This window comes from Erinaceus europaeus, chromosome X, assembly GCF_950295315.1.
Source record: "Erinaceus europaeus chromosome X, mEriEur2.1, whole genome shotgun sequence".
Lineage (NCBI taxonomy): Eukaryota > Metazoa > Chordata > Mammalia > Eulipotyphla > Erinaceidae > Erinaceus > Erinaceus europaeus.
The window spans coordinates 69,247,608-69,266,238 of NC_080185.1; the positions used below are offsets into that span (position 1 = coordinate 69,247,608).

Genomic DNA, 18,631 nt, shown 5'->3' on the forward strand with positions numbered 1-18,631 from the left:
TTTCTTTATCATGTGACACAGACAGAAAGAAACAGGGGCAAGATAGGGGGAGAGAGGGAGAAAGATACACCTGCATCATTACTTCAACAGTAGTGAAATGTCTTCCATGCTGGTGTAACTGAAAGTTTAAAGTCTAGTTCTCCTCAGGCATAGTAATGTATGCACTCTAACTCATTCACCACTTGCATTATTTCCCTCTGAAACCAAACAAACAAACAAACAAACAAAATACTCTTAAAATGTGTTACTGGCAGCATTGAAGGACACTTCTTTATCTCAGAAAAGAAGGATCTGCAGTTGTTATTATACACCTGCATCATTACTTCACCTGCATCATTACCTGCATCATTACCTGCATAATTACTGCATCATACACCTGCATCATTACTTCACCTGCATCATTACTGCATCATTACTGCATTATTAGTAAAGATACACCTGCATCATTACTTCAACAGTAGTGAAATGTCTTCCATGCGGGTGTAACTGAAAGTTTAAAGTCTAGTTCTCCTCAGGCATAGTAATGTATGCACTCTAACTCATTCACCACTTGCATTATTTCCCTCTGAAACCAATAAAACAAACAAACAAACAAAATACTCTTAAAATGTGTTACTGGCAGCATTGAAGGACACTTCTTTATCTCAGAAAAGAAGGATCTGCAGTTATTATTCTAGATACTAGGGTTTGGGAACACTTTCTGGTCAGTGAAAGTGAATGTAAAAGTTACTAAGATTACAGGCACAGGTACATGAGAAAGTCCCCAAAGTTGCCTGATTTCAAGTGCAATTTCTCCAGGTCTGTGATACCAGATTCACTCTCTTCAATCTAAAATAAAATAATAATATTAGTAACTGTGGGAGTGGGTAGATAGTATAATGGCTATGCAAACATATTCTTATGCCTGAGGTTCCTAAATCTGAGGTTCAGTGCCCTGCACCACCATAATCCAGAGCTGATCAGTTCTCTGGTTAAATAAATAAAATTAGTAACTGAAAGGATAACTTGATTTCATGTCTCTTTCTTGGAGGGGAACAACATAACTGAATCTACTGAGTCTGCTCACTTCCCACTCTAAACATTTTCACTATATTCTTTAGTATGCATTCATATAACAAGATTTCAGCATAATTACCCATTTTAATGGGTATTATCCTAAATCTTAAGTCCTTTTTTAGTGTGTCCTATAAGAATGGTAGTAAGCTGATTATTACTATTATTTTGTTTACAAAGTGGTCAGGAAAAGGAAAAGTTCATTTTTTTTCTGCTTGTTACATTTACTATTTCTTAAGAAAGGAAACAATCTATGAGTATGCTAAATCTTATGGATTATCTTTTTTAAAACGCATTTATTTAATTTTTTAGTTTTTTATTGTTGTAGTTATTGATGTCGTTGTTGGATAGGACAGAGAGAAATGGAGAGAGGAGGGGAAGGCAGAGATGGGGAGAGATAGACACCTGCAGACCTGCTTCACTGCTTGTGAAGTGACTCCCCTACAGGTGGGGAACTGGGGGCTTGAACCACGACCCTTATGCCAGTCCTTGTGTGTGGATTATCTTTATGCTTATTCTCTGTAATTAGTCTAACTGTAGGGTGAATACATCTTTTAAAAAAATAAATCATGTACATTCCAATTCTCATAAACATTTGCAAAATATTAGCAAATAAAGAATACTTTAGTGTCTAGTGGAAGTTTAGAACTATAATCTACATTATATAGGTAAATTGTCATACCTGTGGTGAAAGGAATGGCAGTCTAATGTAAGAAAGTAGCATTGCTAGGTCTCGTTGCCTTGCCTGCACATCATGTCCTACCCACTGCATTAGAGCATGAAAAATGGTTTCTTCATCAGGTACATTAATGTCATCACTGCATAGCAGTTTTGAAATTTCATTTGCTGGAAGCTGAAGGAATTCTTGGTTCTTCAGTACCTCAGTGAAGTTCTCCTAAAATAGAAAGTTGTTTACTGAAACTTTGTACCCTAAAAACTGCAAAATAAGAATATCAGTGTATTTTAGTTTTTTTGTTTACTTTCCCTTTCCCTTATATTTTAAGCAGTATAAATTTATTATAGATTTTTCTTTACAGTTTAGTAATTTAATAATGATTAACAAGCATTTCATATTTCTAAACTTCAGAAAAAGTGTGTGTGTGTGTGTGTGTGTGTGTGTGTGTGTGTGAGAGAGAGAGAGAGAGAGAGAGAGGGAGAGAAAGAGAGAGAAAGAGGAGAGAAAGCAAGTGAGTGAGAAAGCGAGGTCATGAGCGAGCAAGCAATTGAGAGAGGTCATATATTTATAGCAAAAATTGTTACTGTTGCTCATGAGAGAAATTTGGGGGGAGTACTTGAGGAACCAAATGCTTCCACTGGAAATTACTGAACCCAATGTAAGGTTTTAACTTCCTCAAAGGCCACATGGAATGGGTTAAATTGATATCAGGGCTTTTCTTTCCCAGAGAGTTTAGGTAGTAAGAGTCCAGAACTGATTGATATCTAGTTAATTTTATATTAAACAATATTAATGTAGTGATTGAAAACTTTCAAGGTGGGGGTTATTTTGAGAGTTTAGGGGAGTAGCTATTTCTGTGCATTTGAGATCATAGCATAATGAACTCCTTTGAAATGAGAAAAAGATTGATGGAAAGTCTGCTTTTACTGGAAAACATGATAATTTATTAACCAAGGCAATATATATTTTATAATTGATTTAAAAAGAAAGCTAAATTCAGGGCAATCTCACAGGACCTCTACCTATTTATTGTGGAGATGAAGGGGTGGAGTGTTCTTTCAATTTTAATACATTATACCTCAGTATTCCCTTTTGTCACTTAGACATATTGTATCTTTTCCAATATCGAGTATTAGGTAGTTGTGTTTTGATTTTTTTAATCAAACCAGGACCACACTTTATCATTTATAATGTTATCATTTTTATTTGAACATACAATTACCATTTATAACACGTTTCAGAATAAAAATGTTAAGTTTGGGGAGTTGGGCGGTAGCGCAGAGGTTAAGCGCAAGTGGCACAAAGTGCAAGGACCTGCTTAAGGATCCCAGTTAGATTCCCGGCTCCCCACCTGCAGGGGAGTCACTTCACAAATGGTGAAGCAGGTCTGTAGGTGTCTATCTTTCTCCCCCTCTCTGTCTTCCCCTCCACTCTCCATTTCTCTCTGTTCTATCCAACAACAATGATATCAATAACAACAATCACCACAACAATAAAACAACAAGGGCAACAAAAGGAAATAAATACTTAATTGTTTTTTAATTTTAAATTTGTTGTTTGGTTTTAGGCTTTGGTTGCTTGTTGTCACTAGGGCTTCAACATTTCAGGCTGACTTTTTCAGATAGAAAGACAGAAATTTAATGATCTCACTCATAGGTAGAAATAAAATAGCAAAGACAGTAAGGGAAACATCATATGGAACTTGAACTGGGTGTAGTGTGTTGTACAAAAGTAAAAGACTATGGAGTTCAAGGGAAATAGGTGGGATAGAGGGATGCTGGTCCTTGGGCATAATAAAAAAGGACCTAGTTTGGAGGAGAAAGTGTGCTACAGACATCTATCATAGGGTGATGAAAGGATGTACCAATATATCAATGATGAGATCAAAAGTTATTAACCAATCAGTAAAGTGGAGGAAAAGAATAAAATGAAAGAGGCAGAGGGAAAGACTACATAGAACTGAAGATTCCTCCAGTATAGTAGAAGTCAGTCTCAAACCTAGGGAAGGTGCTTGGAAAATTAGGCACACTAACCAGTATTTTGCGTCTTCAGGATTTAATTAATAGAAACAAAAATCACTTATTTGTAATTTATATCACACAATACATATACATGCTAGAAACAACTTCAGACAGACTTAAGTGACTGAAGGAGGCTTGATAACCAAATCATGACTTCATATTTACTCTGAGTTTAACTCATTGCGGAGGTGAGTTAACTTAATAGCAACAACTATACAGTTACTATGAAGTTTGATAGAGTCAACTATAGCCCTAATTCCATGGATTCTAAGTTAATTTGTTTATTTAGACAAATAATCTTTTTTGTAACAAAGGCAAGTAATTAAACCTCTCTCCTATAGCAAAATATGGGCAACTAGATAACAACTGTTAATACGGTATACTTGTATTACAGTTTATACTTTATTTAAATCAACTTCAGTATCACTTTATTGAAGAAATGTTGATTGTTATTCACAAGGTAGATGTGCACATTTCCTCAAGATAGATGTCAATATTTCATGATCTTTTCCCACAAACATTAAGTCATAATCAATATAGTGAAATTATTCTTATGACAAAAAAGAACATGTGGACAATTTGATCATCTGTATAGCAAATGGCAAAGAATGAATTGAAATCAAATCATTTAGGCTTGTTTTATTTATCATTTAGGCTTGCTTTATTTATTTTTCTTCAATACTGAAACTGTATTTTAAAATGGTGCAATATTTTTATGAAGTAATTAAGAAAAAACAAATCTCTAAATCTTATGGTTAATTATTATGTAAACTTTTAAACTTTAATATTGAAGATACCAGGCCTTATTCTTTTATTCATACATTCTCTAATTAAAAGAGAGAGAGAGAGATAAATTGGCTGAATATAAAAATTTCTCAGTGGCTACTGTATATAATAGTACAGTCCATAAAATTTGGTTGCACATTTGAGACTGTTAAGAAACAATTAATATGGTATGTAATATGTATATCCAGAAATGAGATGTTTCTGATAAAACATGTCATGACTTTAAAATGTTTTGTGCTAAGACTAATTTCAATAAGATTTAATTTCAGTAAGATTAAGTGTGTTGGTCGAAGCATCTACATATGAGGGACCAGGCAGTGGCACACCTGGTTGAGCACAACCATTGCCTTGCACAGGAACCCAAATTCAAGCTAAAGGTCTCCACCTGCGGGGGGGAGGGATGTGATACATAAGCAGTGAAGCAGTGAATACATAAGCAGTGAAGCAGTATTGCAGTTATCTTTCTGTCTCTCTCCTTGATCATACCTCTCCTTTCAATTTATCTGTTCTATCAAATAAAGTAAAGAAGAAAAAGGAGGAAATATCAGTGTCTGCCCAGAGTGGTGGATTTGTAGTGCAAGCACCAAGTCCCATTGATAACTCTGGTGACAATAAAAATAAATAACTTTAAAATTATATACTTATACTACTAAATTACTTAATAGTATAGAAAAATATAATTAAATATTAATTTTCAATTTTATTTTGGATTTATTTTATTCTTAATTTCAAAGTAATTACTTTCTGCTATGCATCACTCCTATAATGTTCTTTTGTAGTTTTGGTTTTATATCTATGTTTAATACATACATTTTTGTAAAACATACTCAATGCATATAGTATACTTGTAACATGGTTCATTGAATCACACTACTGTTTACATATAATTTTCATAACTTATTTTTGTGAGTGATATTAACTGAGTCACAAGAGTGTCCAAATATGCTACTAAATATTATTTAGAGTGTGAAGGTTTTGTTCACTCATATCATAGATGGCATTTATTAACTCAATCTGTGATTCAAATGTCTGCAAGTTAATCCTCACAATTAAAAATTATTCTTAATAAAATTAGTTGCATACCTGCATTATCAGTATAGTATTACAAAAATGCAATAAAATGCCAAGACCCGTATAATTTAATTTAAAAATAATAAAATAATTTATTTATCCTAAATTAATTTATCCTTTCTTAAATTAAAAATAAATTTAAAATAATAATAATAAAATAGTCGAATGGGTATTAATAGAGACAGCAATATTGTATTTCTGTGCACATCCTGCTTTAACATTCAACTTCAGTTACATAATAGGAAAAGGAAGAAAAGTTCATTTTAAGCAACAAAAATAATTCAAGCTGTTTATCAGACTATGTTTTGTCTGTAAGAGTAAGATACCAAGACAGGAAACTGTTAATGCTTAGTTGAAGAATTTAAGTAATTTAACAGGAAGTCTTTGTGTTTGTGCTTTTGTGATAGAACTAACCTTTGAACTATATAATTGCTGCTCCTATTGATTACATAGTATCTGCACTTAAGACACAGAGATATAAATAGTGTAACTAAATAATATATGTTAACATGACAACTCATTACCATAATATGATTCTACACACAATAGGATTTTTAGGAGTAAGTCAGAAACTTCAAATATTGAATAATGATTTAGGATGAGAAGAAGAGGGTCAAATTAAAAAAAAAACATTTTTAAGAATACTAGACATATGGAATATTTAAAATCCATATTCAATTTGATAATGTTTATGTGTATTGCAATCAAATAACAATATTAGTATTATTTTCAGATGTGATTCTCTATTGTTTTTAAAAATAATTTTACTAAGAATAATAATGATTTACAAGGCAGCTGTTGGCAAATGTATATTGTTTCTTATCTCCTCATGATAGCTATTTGTGTATCACTCCCATCACAAACTGAAGTTTTACTGCATCATTGTACATTGGTTTCCCAATATTTTCTCAATTGTTTACATTTTTAAATTATTTTCATTTATTTATTTTTTGAATAGTGACAGAAGGAAACTGAGAGAGAAGGAGGAGATAAAAAAAGAGAGAAATAGAGAGATATTTGCAGCACTGTTTCACCACTCTGAAGGCTTCCTTCCTGCAGGCAGGTATGAGAGATTGAATCTATGTCTTTGTTCATTGTGTAATCAACAGGGTGTACACCACCACCCAGATCCCTGTCCTCTCAACTTAAAATCTGAAGTAGATTTTTTTTCCACTAAATGTTTATCTTTATATTCCACGTCGGACACATCTGTTTGAGTGTACATTTTACCATGAATGAAGACACATATCCAAGCCCCAGTGTTTACTTGCAAGGTGGAAAGTTCACAAGTGGTGAAGCAGTGCTGCAGGTGTCTCTCTTTCTACCTTAGTATCTCCCCCACCTGTTCCTTCTTGATTTCATTCTGTCTCCATCCAAACTGACTATATAAATATTTTTACTAAATATTTGTATTTATAAATATTTATTTTTACTAAATATTTATATTTTACTGGGTTTCACAGAATTACCAGTCTTTAAAAATATTTTATCTTTATTCATTTATTGGGTATACACAGAGAAATTGAGAGAGAAAGAGAGATAGAGAGGGAGAGAAACAGACACCTGTAGCCCTGATTCACCACTCATGAGGCTATCCCCCTGCAAGTGGGGACTGGGGACTTGAACCTGGGTCTGTGCACATTGTAACATGTGTGCTCAACCAGCTGCACCACCATCCGGCCTCATAATACCCATCTATTGTGTCGCTCCCTACTTCCAAGGTGTAAAACCTAATTTTCTTCTTTCCATTAAGGAATTATTAGAATGGTAAAGGATATATATATATATATATATATATATATATATATATATATATATATCCACTATCTATAGTTCCTTGTCTCCTCACAATTTATTTATGTCACTGTCACATGACTGAATAGTCTTATTCCATGAAATGATTACTATGCAGCTGTTAAAAAGTAATGAAGTCATCTTCTTTGCTTCATCATTGATGGACCTTAAAGGAACCATATTAAGTGAGATACGCCAAAGGAAGGAGGATAAAAACCAGTGATTTAACTCATATGTAGAATTTAAGAAACAAGGACAGAAAAGGAGAAATACCAAGTAAACTTGGACTTGGTGTGTGGTGTATTGCACTAAAGCAAAGGGGAAGGCAGGGTGTGTTGGGGTTGTGATGCATGATGATGAAAAATGACCTAAGTTTGGAGTGAGAGTATTCTGTAGACACTTATCATGGGGACACAAATTGTACCTATGTGTCAACAACTGTACTGTGAACTATTTACATTACCAGTGATATGATAAATTAAAAAATAAAGAATAAAAATTCATCAATACACTCATTTAATTAATTTTACCATTGTGTACTTGTGTGCCACACTCAGGAGCTCTGTACAGCCCTGCACATCTCCAAATGATCGAATCCCTAAGCAGTTTGAAGGATGGAGCTGTTTTATGAGAAAATTGGAGCAGACTTCAATGACCTGAGTCAGCTGTAGAAGACAAGCTGCAGTCAGCAAATTTTCAACAGTTTCTTCTTTCAATTGCAGAACACCTAAAGGGTTTGAAAATAAGATAAAATTTGATTTATATATACTATAAAATAAGACAAACAGAGATAACCAGTTGAATATTTCAATGCCTCACATCAATAAGGCTCTATTTTCTAGTTAACACTCAGAAGCGAGGGAATACCTTTTTGTTAACATGTAATATAAATGTACTATGAAGTTGTCTATAGGAATCCAGACAGGATAGAATGTACCCTGGATACCCACCTCTCCAGCACTCTGCCTGACTAGGGAAAGAAAGGGACAGGCTGGGAGTATGGTTCAATCTGCCAATGCCCATGTTCAACAGAGAAGTAATTATAGAAGTCAGACCTCCCACCTTCTGCACACCATAATGACTTTAGGTCCATGTTCCCAAAAGGATAAAGCATAGGAAAATTTTCAAGGGAGGGGAAAGGATATGGAGTTTTGGTGGTGGGAATTAAGTGGAATTGTACCCCTCTTATCCTACTGTCTTATCAATATTTTTATTTTATAAATAAAGTAATAAAAAGTAGTAATGGAAAAATAACAAATGTGGGGCCTGCCACTCCAGGGCCCGCCTGCCTCAATCGGCCGTTGGGGAGACAAAGGTCAGAACAGCCATGCGGGGGGTTCTGGGGTAGCTCCATGTGTCAAGGGCAAAGTGCACAGAGAGATAGGGCAGTCAGCTCTGGAAAAGCCTCAGTGGGACAATTATTTTATTAAAAGAAAAAGCAGGTAAATATCCATAACTTGGGGAGAAGGTTGGGGTAACCATTAACCCAAACATAGTGCTCTAACAGACTGTTTGATCACAAGTAAAAGGTTACCATACAAGATTTGGTCACAAGCTTTACAATGTACATATTTCCGAAGGTAGATTGCAGGCACTTTAGGGCAGCAAGGAAGAAAGGGAAGCAGCTGAGCAATCAGGATGTTTTCTGGAGGTTTTAAAGTGAACCGCACACACAGTAATCCACGGCTTTTAATTAAAGAAGAAAAGGGGGGGAAGGTGGCATGTGTAGAAAGGCGCCCATGTCAGCCATCATAAATTCCAGAGACCCTGGGAACCTGCCCTTGTCTTGATTCGAAGAAAGAGTTGGGGGTCAACCTGCTTGGACCTCATGAAAACAATGCCTTGACTTTCCAGGACTGTGGGCCCCACTCTCCAACAAACAAACATTGCAGAGAACAACTTGATATATATTTTATCATCTTGTATGTTTATCTAGATGTTATTTGAAAAACTTTTTACGTTTTTTGAAGTAGAGATAGAAAGGCAGAGGGAACATGAAAGAGACCACGTAGAAGTTTCTTTCAATGTGCTAGAGGCCAGACTTGAATCTGGGTCACACACAAGGCAAAGCATCACACTATCCAATTAGCTATTTCACTTACCCAAACTATCTACATTATTCCTTAAAAAGAATTATATAATGTTGTATAAGGACCAAAAACTTGATCATACAAGTAACTGATACATTTGTAGTAAAAATATTTGAATAAGAAGACCATTGGATTCACATGTACAATTTTGTGATTTGAATGTATTGTTTAATAAAGATTATCTTGTCCACATTTTATGCATGTGGTTATGGTCTGATACTGTTTCACACAAAAACTGCCAGGAGTCCAAAACAAATGTTTATTTATATGATTGTCTTGACATATAGAAAGGTAATATTTTGATATGCATATTTAGCCCTCCCTGAGAGATGGCTGTGTGAAGGCAAGTCAAGGGTGTTTTTATATTAGAAATATGTTCAGACTCTGGTAGATTCAAGTAGAAACCAATCTAAAATCAGCATCAAAGAAGCTGCAGAGAAGGAGATGCCATATAACCAAATAAGAAGAAAAAGGAGGAAGAAAAAGAGGAGGAAAAGAAGGAGAAAGAGGAGGAGAAGAAGAAAGAGGAAGAGGAGGAGGAGAAATCACACAGGAAATCTGCAGTGTATTTCAAGAGTAAAAAAAATACAGGATTCAAATACAGAGTAATAAAGGAGTTTTTGAATGTTCTACCTTGAGGAAATAGACCTGTTGGATCACCCAGCTATAGAAAAAGGGAACCCCCCCAACTACTCCTCTGCCAGCACTCAGGTCAGCTGATTTAAAGTTTAAGTACAGAGTCTGCATTCCAGAGATACATTGCATTGCACCTCTGAGAACCTGTCTGGCTACATTCCAGAGGTAACCTGTACCCTAGAATAGTCTCCAATAGGATATAACTCTCTGGGAACTAGAAAAAGCCCTCCTTGGCAGCTACACTCAGAAGAGTGGGTTTCAAGGACCATATTTGATGTATTGCACCAAAGTACAGCATTCTGGTGACTGACTATAGGGAGGTTTGGTTGCAGGGGCTTTGGGGCCCCAGAGCATGATGATGGAGGGGGACTTAAACTGAAGAGTAAGAGTATTTTGTGGACACCTAACTCAGGTAGATAAATTTCACCCATGTGTCAACAACTATACTATAAACCAATAACTTCCTGATACAATAATATAAGAGAGAGAGAGGGAAAAAAGAGTGGGTCTCAGCTGTCCTTAAATCAGAAGACCTCCATGTGTTCATGCATACGTGTACACACACACACACACACACACACACACACACACACACACACACACGTGTCCAAAGGAGTGCTTTCAAGACCATCACCTAGGGAGGGAGGACTAATTAGTCAGATTTCTGTCCCTGGAGAATATCCGAAGGTGTGAATTATGTGGAGGTCTAGAGAATCAATTTTAGTGGACTGCCTGTGGCTACCCAAGATTAGTGATTAACCTTTCCAGAGAGTGCAGTCTTCTACCAAGCCTACCCTAATTCTTACTGCCAGTGTTAAGACCAGACAGGATTTTCAGAAACAGCAGGAGCAACAGGACCAACAGATAATACAGAATAGCTCCAGTGGCATTAGAAAAGGAATGGGCAAAGACTCTGAGCAGGGATCCTTTGAACTACAATCTGCCTTCAGGGCAATATAAATGTTGATCATAGTGCAAGTGTATGTGACCTTTTCTTGATCTGCCCTGCGGGGAGAAGATTGGAGGTTTCAGCACAAATCCCAATGTATGGTAATGTGTGTGTTTAGCCAGGTGTGCCACCTCCTGCTCCCCTCAGTTTGTTGTTGTCTGTTTGTTTTTGCCTTCAGGGTTATTACTGGGACTTGGTGCCTGCACTATGAATCCACTGCTCCTGGAGGCTATTTTTTTTCTTTTTGTTGCCCTTGTTGTTTATAGTTGTCATTATTGTTGTAATTGCTGTCTTTGTTGTTGGATAGGACAGAGAGAAATCGAGAGAGAAAGGAAGGACAGAGAGGGGGCAGAGAAAGATAGACACCTGCAGACTGCAGACTGGGAGCTTGAACTGGGATCCTTGCGCCAGGCCCTTGTGCTTTGTGCCATGTGCGCTTAACCTGCTGTGCCACCGCCCAGCCCCCTCTTTTGCATGTTTACACCCCTTTTTCCACAATAACATTTGTTGAATAGACTCTTCTTTCCACTTGATGTTTTGGGTTCCCTTTTTACAGCTTGTTTTCTTTTGCTGTACAGAGGCTTTTCAATTTGATGTAGTCTCATTAATATGTTTTGATTTAGTCTTCCTTGCAATTGGGTTTGTCATCAAAGATGTCCTTGAGTTTTATGTGGGAAAGTGATCTGCCAATATTTTCATTTAAGTATTTGATAGTTTCTGGTCTAACATCCAAGTTCTTAACATATTTGGAGCTGACTTTTGTTTCTGGTGAGATAAAGTGGTTCAGTTTCATTCTTCTAAATGTTTCATAGGCATGGGGATTAATATGGGATCTCAATTATATCCACTAGTCTCTGTGTTTGTTTTCATTCCAGTACCAGGCTGTTTTGATTATAATGGTTCTGTAGTATGTTTTGAAGTCAGTAAGCATAATTCCCCCATCTTTTGCTTTTTTCCTCTTAATATCATTTGGTTATTCTGGGTATTTTCTGTCTCAAGGTAAACTTTTGTGTTTTTATTCTTCTCTGTTGAAGAAACTAGATAGGAAAGCATAGTGAGGTCAAATATATTACTGTAGATCTTAACCATTGGATTTTAATAGAAGAAAAAAATCCCAACAAACTTAACTAAAATAATAATAAAGTATTGCTATTTTAAACTCTTTCTAAGACTACAAGGAACCCTTCCTATTCTCGCCAATATCTTTATTTCTCCGAGTCCTGGAACCTCTAAGATTATGCTCATATTTCTGGATCTTTCTTTTCTCTGATTCCTTATCATAATATTGCCTCTATTGATTCAATTAAATCAATGCTACCAGTGCTGCTATGCTGCATTATGCCACTAATGACTTGGTACTGTGGATTGTGGCCAGAGACACCAAACCTGAGATATCAACTGCCTAACTTCTCTATCTGGTGAGATATTTCCTAACACATGGGACTATTCTCATCTTCTCTGTTCCTATTTTTGGTTTCTGTTTATCATTTTGTCCTGCTTTATATATTACTGCCTTTCAGCTACCACATTAGAGATGCTATCATGAACCCATCCTGACTTCCCTTGGTAGATGACCTCAGCAATATGTTTCAGAACCTCACCTCTCCAGAGCCTTACCTGACTAGGGAAATACAGAAGCAGGCTCGGGGTAAGGATCGAACTGACAACACACATGTCCAGTGGAGAAGAAATTATAGAAGCTAGAACTCCCACCTTCTGCTCCCCCAAAAGAATTTTGGCCCATACTCATAGAAAGGGAGAAGGGATAAGGTGAAGGTGAGCAGAGGGGTCTGAAACCAACTGCACCACAACTCAGAGAGAGAAGAGAATAAAGGAAGAACATTTGGAAGCAGTAATAGGTATTGGTGTGGCTTAGAATGGAAGATAAGACAGGACCATGGAATATGTGTAAATATAGATTAATATAGATAGATGGTTATAGAAATAACAGTCAACCTATATCTGTAACCTTGGGAAAACTGCTGTAGCTTCTATTGGAGGGAACGGGGATACAGAACTCTGGTGGTGGGAGCAGTGTGGAATTATACCCCTGTTATCTTATAATTTTTAAATCAATATTAAGTCACTGATAAATTAAAATAAATAAAAAAGAAACTTAGGACTTTGATAGAGATTGTGTTAATCTGTATTTGACTCTGGGTAGAATAGTCAATTTGTTGTTAATTCTTCCAACCCATGAGCATGACAGGTTTTTCCATTTCTTTGTTTCTTTTTTTGGTTTCCTTTAGAAATGTCTCATGGTTGCCAGTGTAAATATCCTCTTAGGTTTAATTCTAGGAATTTTTAAAATTTTATTTATTTATTTATTTATTTATTTATTTATTTTTGCTAAGATGAATATAATTGATTCTGGAATTCTTCTTTTAGTTTGGTGTGAGCTAGAGGAATGGATCTGATTTTTATATGTTGATTTCATAGCCTACCACCTTACTATATTGCTTAATAATTTCCAGGCGTTTCCCACAGGATTATTTAAGATTTTCTATGTATAGTATTCATATCATTGTGGATAGTGATGATTCATTTTCTCTTCCAATCCATATCTATTTCTCTTATCTTATTGCTCTGACTAGGAATTACAAAACTGTTCTGAATAGCGATGAATACAGTGGAAAGCTTTGTCTTGTAACTAACCACAAAGAGAAAGCTTTTATTTTATCTCCATTGAATATGATGCTGGGCTATAATATTGCTGTAAATAGTGTTGAATAGCTTGAGGAATTTTTCATCTACCCATTATGTTAAATATTTTTACCATGAAGTGATGTTGAATCTTATCAAAATCTTTTTCTGCATCTAATGAGATAGTATTATGTTGGGTTTTTAAAATTTATTTTTGTTGATGTGGTGAATGATATTTATTGATTAACATATATTGAACAGGACTTGTATCCCCGTGATAAATCCCACTTGTTCATGATGTATGCCTTTTTTTTTTTTGCTGTACTACTATATATTCAGGTTCCTAGGATTTAATAAACTAGATTACACAGATGAGTAAAACCATCTGGTAGTCTTTCATTTCTTTACTTATTTCGCTAAGCATTACTGACTCCAGTTTTATACATTTTGTAACAAAAGACTTAGTATCATCTTTTTGATTGCATCTTTTTAATTCCATGGAATACTTATCCCATAACTTCCTTAGCTAGTCATCTGTTGATGGGCATTTAGGCTACTTCTGTGGTAGGATATTATTAATAAAACAGCTATGAATATATAAGTACATTTTCCATTGGAGTTAGTGTTTGAATATCCTTTGTTTTTAATATTTATTTACTTATTTAGTATTGGATAGAGACAGAAAGTAGTTGAGATGGGGAGAGGGAGAGAGACAGTGAGACATCTGCAGCCCTGCTTTACCACTTGGGAAGCTTTCCCCCTGGATATGGGTACCGGGAGTTTGAACGTGGTTCCTTTTGCATTGCAATGTGTGTGCTTAACCAGGTGCACCACCACTTAACCTCTGAATATCCTTTGGAAAAGTGCTTAAGAGTGGTATTTCTGGATCATAAGGTAAGTCCGTTTTTATTTGTTTAAGGCCTCTCTGTACAATCTTTTTGAGGACCTGCACCAATTGGCATTTCCATTAACTCTGTAGAAGAGTCCTTTTTCTCTACAAATTTCCTCCAAGACATTCCTTTTTGTGTTTTGTTGATTTAAGTACTTTTAATAGGTGTGAGGTAGAATCTCACTGTAGTATTTGCAGTGCTAGGGATTAGTCGCCATTTTTTACAGTAATCAGATATCAGAGACATGTCTTTCGTGAGTGTTTCCTCGAGGATGTCAAACTTGGATGCCTGAGTTGCACAGCAGATGTCATCGGCGTAGATGAACTTCCTTGAAGAAGTTTCTGGAAGGTCATTGATGTAAATATTAAATAGCGTAGGAGCCAGAACAGAGCCCTGGGGGAGGCCACTTGAGACAAGTCTCCATCTGCTAGACTTGTCACCCAGATGCACCCGGAATCTTCTGTTTTGGAGAAGAAATGATATAGTTTTGGCCACCCATGGAGGCAGGCATCTTGAGATCTTGACTAGGAGACCACGGTGCCAGACCGTGTCATAGGCTGCTGTGAGATCAACAAAGACAGCACCTGTCTCTAAATTCTTCTGGAATCCATTTTCAATGTAAGTTGAGAGGGCCAGGGCTTGTTCGCAGGTAGATCTTCCTGGGTGGAAACCAGCTTGGGCAGGTGATAGGAATTTCTCTGTAAGAGGAGAAATACATGACAGAAGCAGCCTCTCAAGGAGTTTGTAACACACGGAGAGGAGAGAAATTGGTCTATAGTTGGCGGCCAGTGTTGGGTCTTTCTTTGGTTTCAAAACTGCTATTATCTTCGCACGACACCAAATTTTGGGCATAGATTCGGATTCCAAGATGTGGGACAGGAATGAAGTGAGCCACTTCTTTGCCGCGGGGCCCAAGTTAAGAATGAGCTCTGGGGTGATGTTATCATAGCCAGTAGCCGTTCCCGGTTTAACCTTCTTCAAAGCATCTTCCAGTTCAGACAGTGTAAAGGGAGAGAGTTTTGGAGATGGACAAGATAAACGGAAGTGGGATGACCACTAATGGGAAATTTCTCTTTTCCAGACTGGGTCGATCTTAGCACGTCCGTCCAACTTGAGTTAGGTGACTTGCCACTGAGTTTGGAGATATGGGAGGATGGGAGACAGGAGTGGGTTGGCTACCAGCACCCTGACTACGAAGAAGCTTCCAGGCCTTCCTACTTGAGTGGGTGAAGTTCAGACTTTCCGTGAGTATCATCCAGTATCATCTGTTTTCCATCTACACCATGCCTCGGCCTCATGTGAGCTTAATGTGCAGCTTGACGATATGAGAATCCGGCATGAAGCCCAGCCAGTCTACCTTGGCGTTACTCTCGATCGCACCCTGTCATTTCACGAACATCTCATAAAAACTGCAGCAAAGGTGGGCGTGAGGAATAACATCATTGCAAGACTGGCCAGCTCCTCATGGGGCGCGAGCGCTTCCACACTTCGATAATCATCTCTGCCATTATGCTATTCCACTGCAGAATACTGTGCCCCAGTATGGTTCCGTAGCTCCCATATCCACTTGGTCGATTCCAAAGTATATTCCTCCAAGAGGATAATTTCTGGAACCATCCGTTCCACCCCGGTTCCATGGCTGCCAGTTCTTAGCAACATCACCCCACCAGATATTCGTTGGGATGCAGCATCATCTAAGTTCATTTCCCACGTCTATGCTCGACCGGACCTGCCAATATATGCGGATATCTTCGCCCACCCTGTTCAACGCTTGATATCTCGTCATCCAATCTGGCCTCCTATGCCTACACTGAACTTCTCTGTTCCAGACTCTTGGAAACAGAGTTGGCAGTCAGCTGAGGTAAAGAACAAACACCTCATCACAGACCCCTGCAAGCGTCAACCCGGCTTTGACCTAGCACATTATGATTGGGCCCTCCTCAATCGCTATCGAACAGGCCACGGCCGGTGCACCGCTATGTTCCATCGCTGGGGAGCCAGAGACGACCCGAACTGCCCCTGCGGCTACAGACAGACTATGACCCACATAGTCAACGACTGCCACCTCTCCAGATTCAAAGGAGGTCTCGAAACTTTACATCAGGCTCAACCTGACGCTGTTGACTGGCTACGGAAGAAGGGCAAACGCTAGAAGAAGAATTGTAGTATTAATTTGCATTTCTATAATAGGTGAAGTGAAGCATTTCTTCTTATTGTGGGACATATATAACTCTTCTTTCAATAACTGTCTGTATAGTTCATTGGCCCACTTCTTTATTGGGTTAGTTTTACTTATTTTCTAGATCTCTACCAATTCAGTATGGATGTCTGATTATAAGTCTCATTAATGATATGTGATGTGAAAATATCTTTTCTCATTTACCAGATAGCCTGGTAAACCTTGTTATTTTGCTTTTGATGTGTAGAAACATATAGTGTGATATTGTGTCATTTATTTATTATTGATATTTCCCATACCCAAGAAGTTGAGTCTCTTAATACATCTTTGATGTGTATGTCTTTCACAGTGTCATTGCTGTTTTCTTCTATAAATTTTAGAGTTTATGATCTAATATATTGATCTTTGACCCATTTTTATTTGATTTTTGATGGATGTTGATAGGTGGTGGTATAGTTTCTACATATGTTTGTCCAATTTTTCCCAGCAGTATTTGTTGAAAATATCTTTGCTCTACTGAATCATTTTGGTCCCTTTGTCTTGTATTAGGTGGCTGTATATGTGTGGGCTCATTATTAGGCTCTCAATTCTTCTCCATTAATCCAAGTGTCTATATTTAATATAACACCATACTGTTTTATTTACTAATGCCTTATATAATAAACCAAAGTTTGAGATTGTAATACCTCCATTTTCTCTTTCATTTTTCTCAGATGGGGTTTGGGTATTTGTGTTATATTTATTTATTGATTGATTTATTCTTTGTAGCCCCACACAATTTTTTTAACAAACTGTTGTTAATTAGCTTGAAGAAATGTAATTATCAAGAAATGTCCCAGCAATAAAAGTACAGGACCAGATGGTTCTAAAAATGAATTCCACAAAATCTTCAAGGAAAACTTATTTTACATATTTTTAAGCTCTTTAAAAATATTGAAGACACAAATGCTTTCTTAGATTTTCTATGAAGCTAGCACTGCCCTGATTTAAAAAAAAAGCAGACAGGGATACAACAAAATAGAAAACCACAGACCTAAATTATCTCTGATGAATATAGATGCTAACTGGGTACAATAATATATTGTTAAGTTTGTACACAATGAACAAGTGGCATTTATTCAAGGAATGTAAGGCTGCTTCAATATACATAAATTAATAGATCTGATCCACCACATCAAAAAAATATAAACCTTCTACAACCCACAATGACCCTAGGTCCATGCTCCTAGAGGGATAGAGAGTAGGAAAGCTATCAGGGGAGGGGTTGGGATATGAAGATTGGGTGGTGGGAATTGTGTGGAGTTGTACCCCTCCTACCCTATGGTTTTGTTAATTAATCCTTTCTTAAAAAAAAGAAAAAATATATAAACCAAAAGCCACATAATGATCTTAGTAGATGCAGAGAAAAACTTTGACAAAACTGAACGTCCCTTCATAATCAAAATACTAAAAAGAAGGGCTGGGTGCACATAGTAAAGTGCAAGGATCTGTGTCAGGAGCCCAGTTAGAGCCCCCAGCTCCTCACCTGCAGGGGGAGTTGCTTCATAAGTGGTAAAGCAGGTCTGCAGGTATCTATCTCTCTCCTTCTCTCTCTCTTCCTCTCAATTACTATTTGTAGTATCCAAAATAAAATAAATGGCCACAGAAGCAGTGGATTCATAGTTCAAGCCTAAGTCCCAGCGATACCCTTGGAGGCAAAAAATATATAAAAAATAAAAATAATAATAAACTACAAAGAATGGGAATAGATGGAAAGTTCCTTAAGATAGTGAAGTTCATATACAGCAAAACTATAGGCAACGTCAGTCTCAATGGGAAATGCTGAAAGCATTACCACTTAGAC

At 36.8% G+C, this 18,631-nt stretch overlaps 1 protein-coding gene across 1 annotated transcript in view; it reads right to left on the bottom strand.

Moving 5' to 3' along the window:
- The window catches only part of KLHL4 (kelch like family member 4), a 90,410-nt gene that overhangs the window by 46,859 nt on the left and 24,920 nt on the right, over positions 1–18,631 (bottom strand). Inside the window, exons 4-5 of the mRNA XM_007537942.2 lie at positions 7,932–8,128; positions 1,736–1,948 (exon numbers count right to left, since the gene is read on the bottom strand). Coding sequence (XP_007538004.1) covers positions 1,736–1,948; positions 7,932–8,128 — 410 coding nt within the window. The remainder of the gene's footprint in view (positions 1–1,735; positions 1,949–7,931; positions 8,129–18,631) is intronic.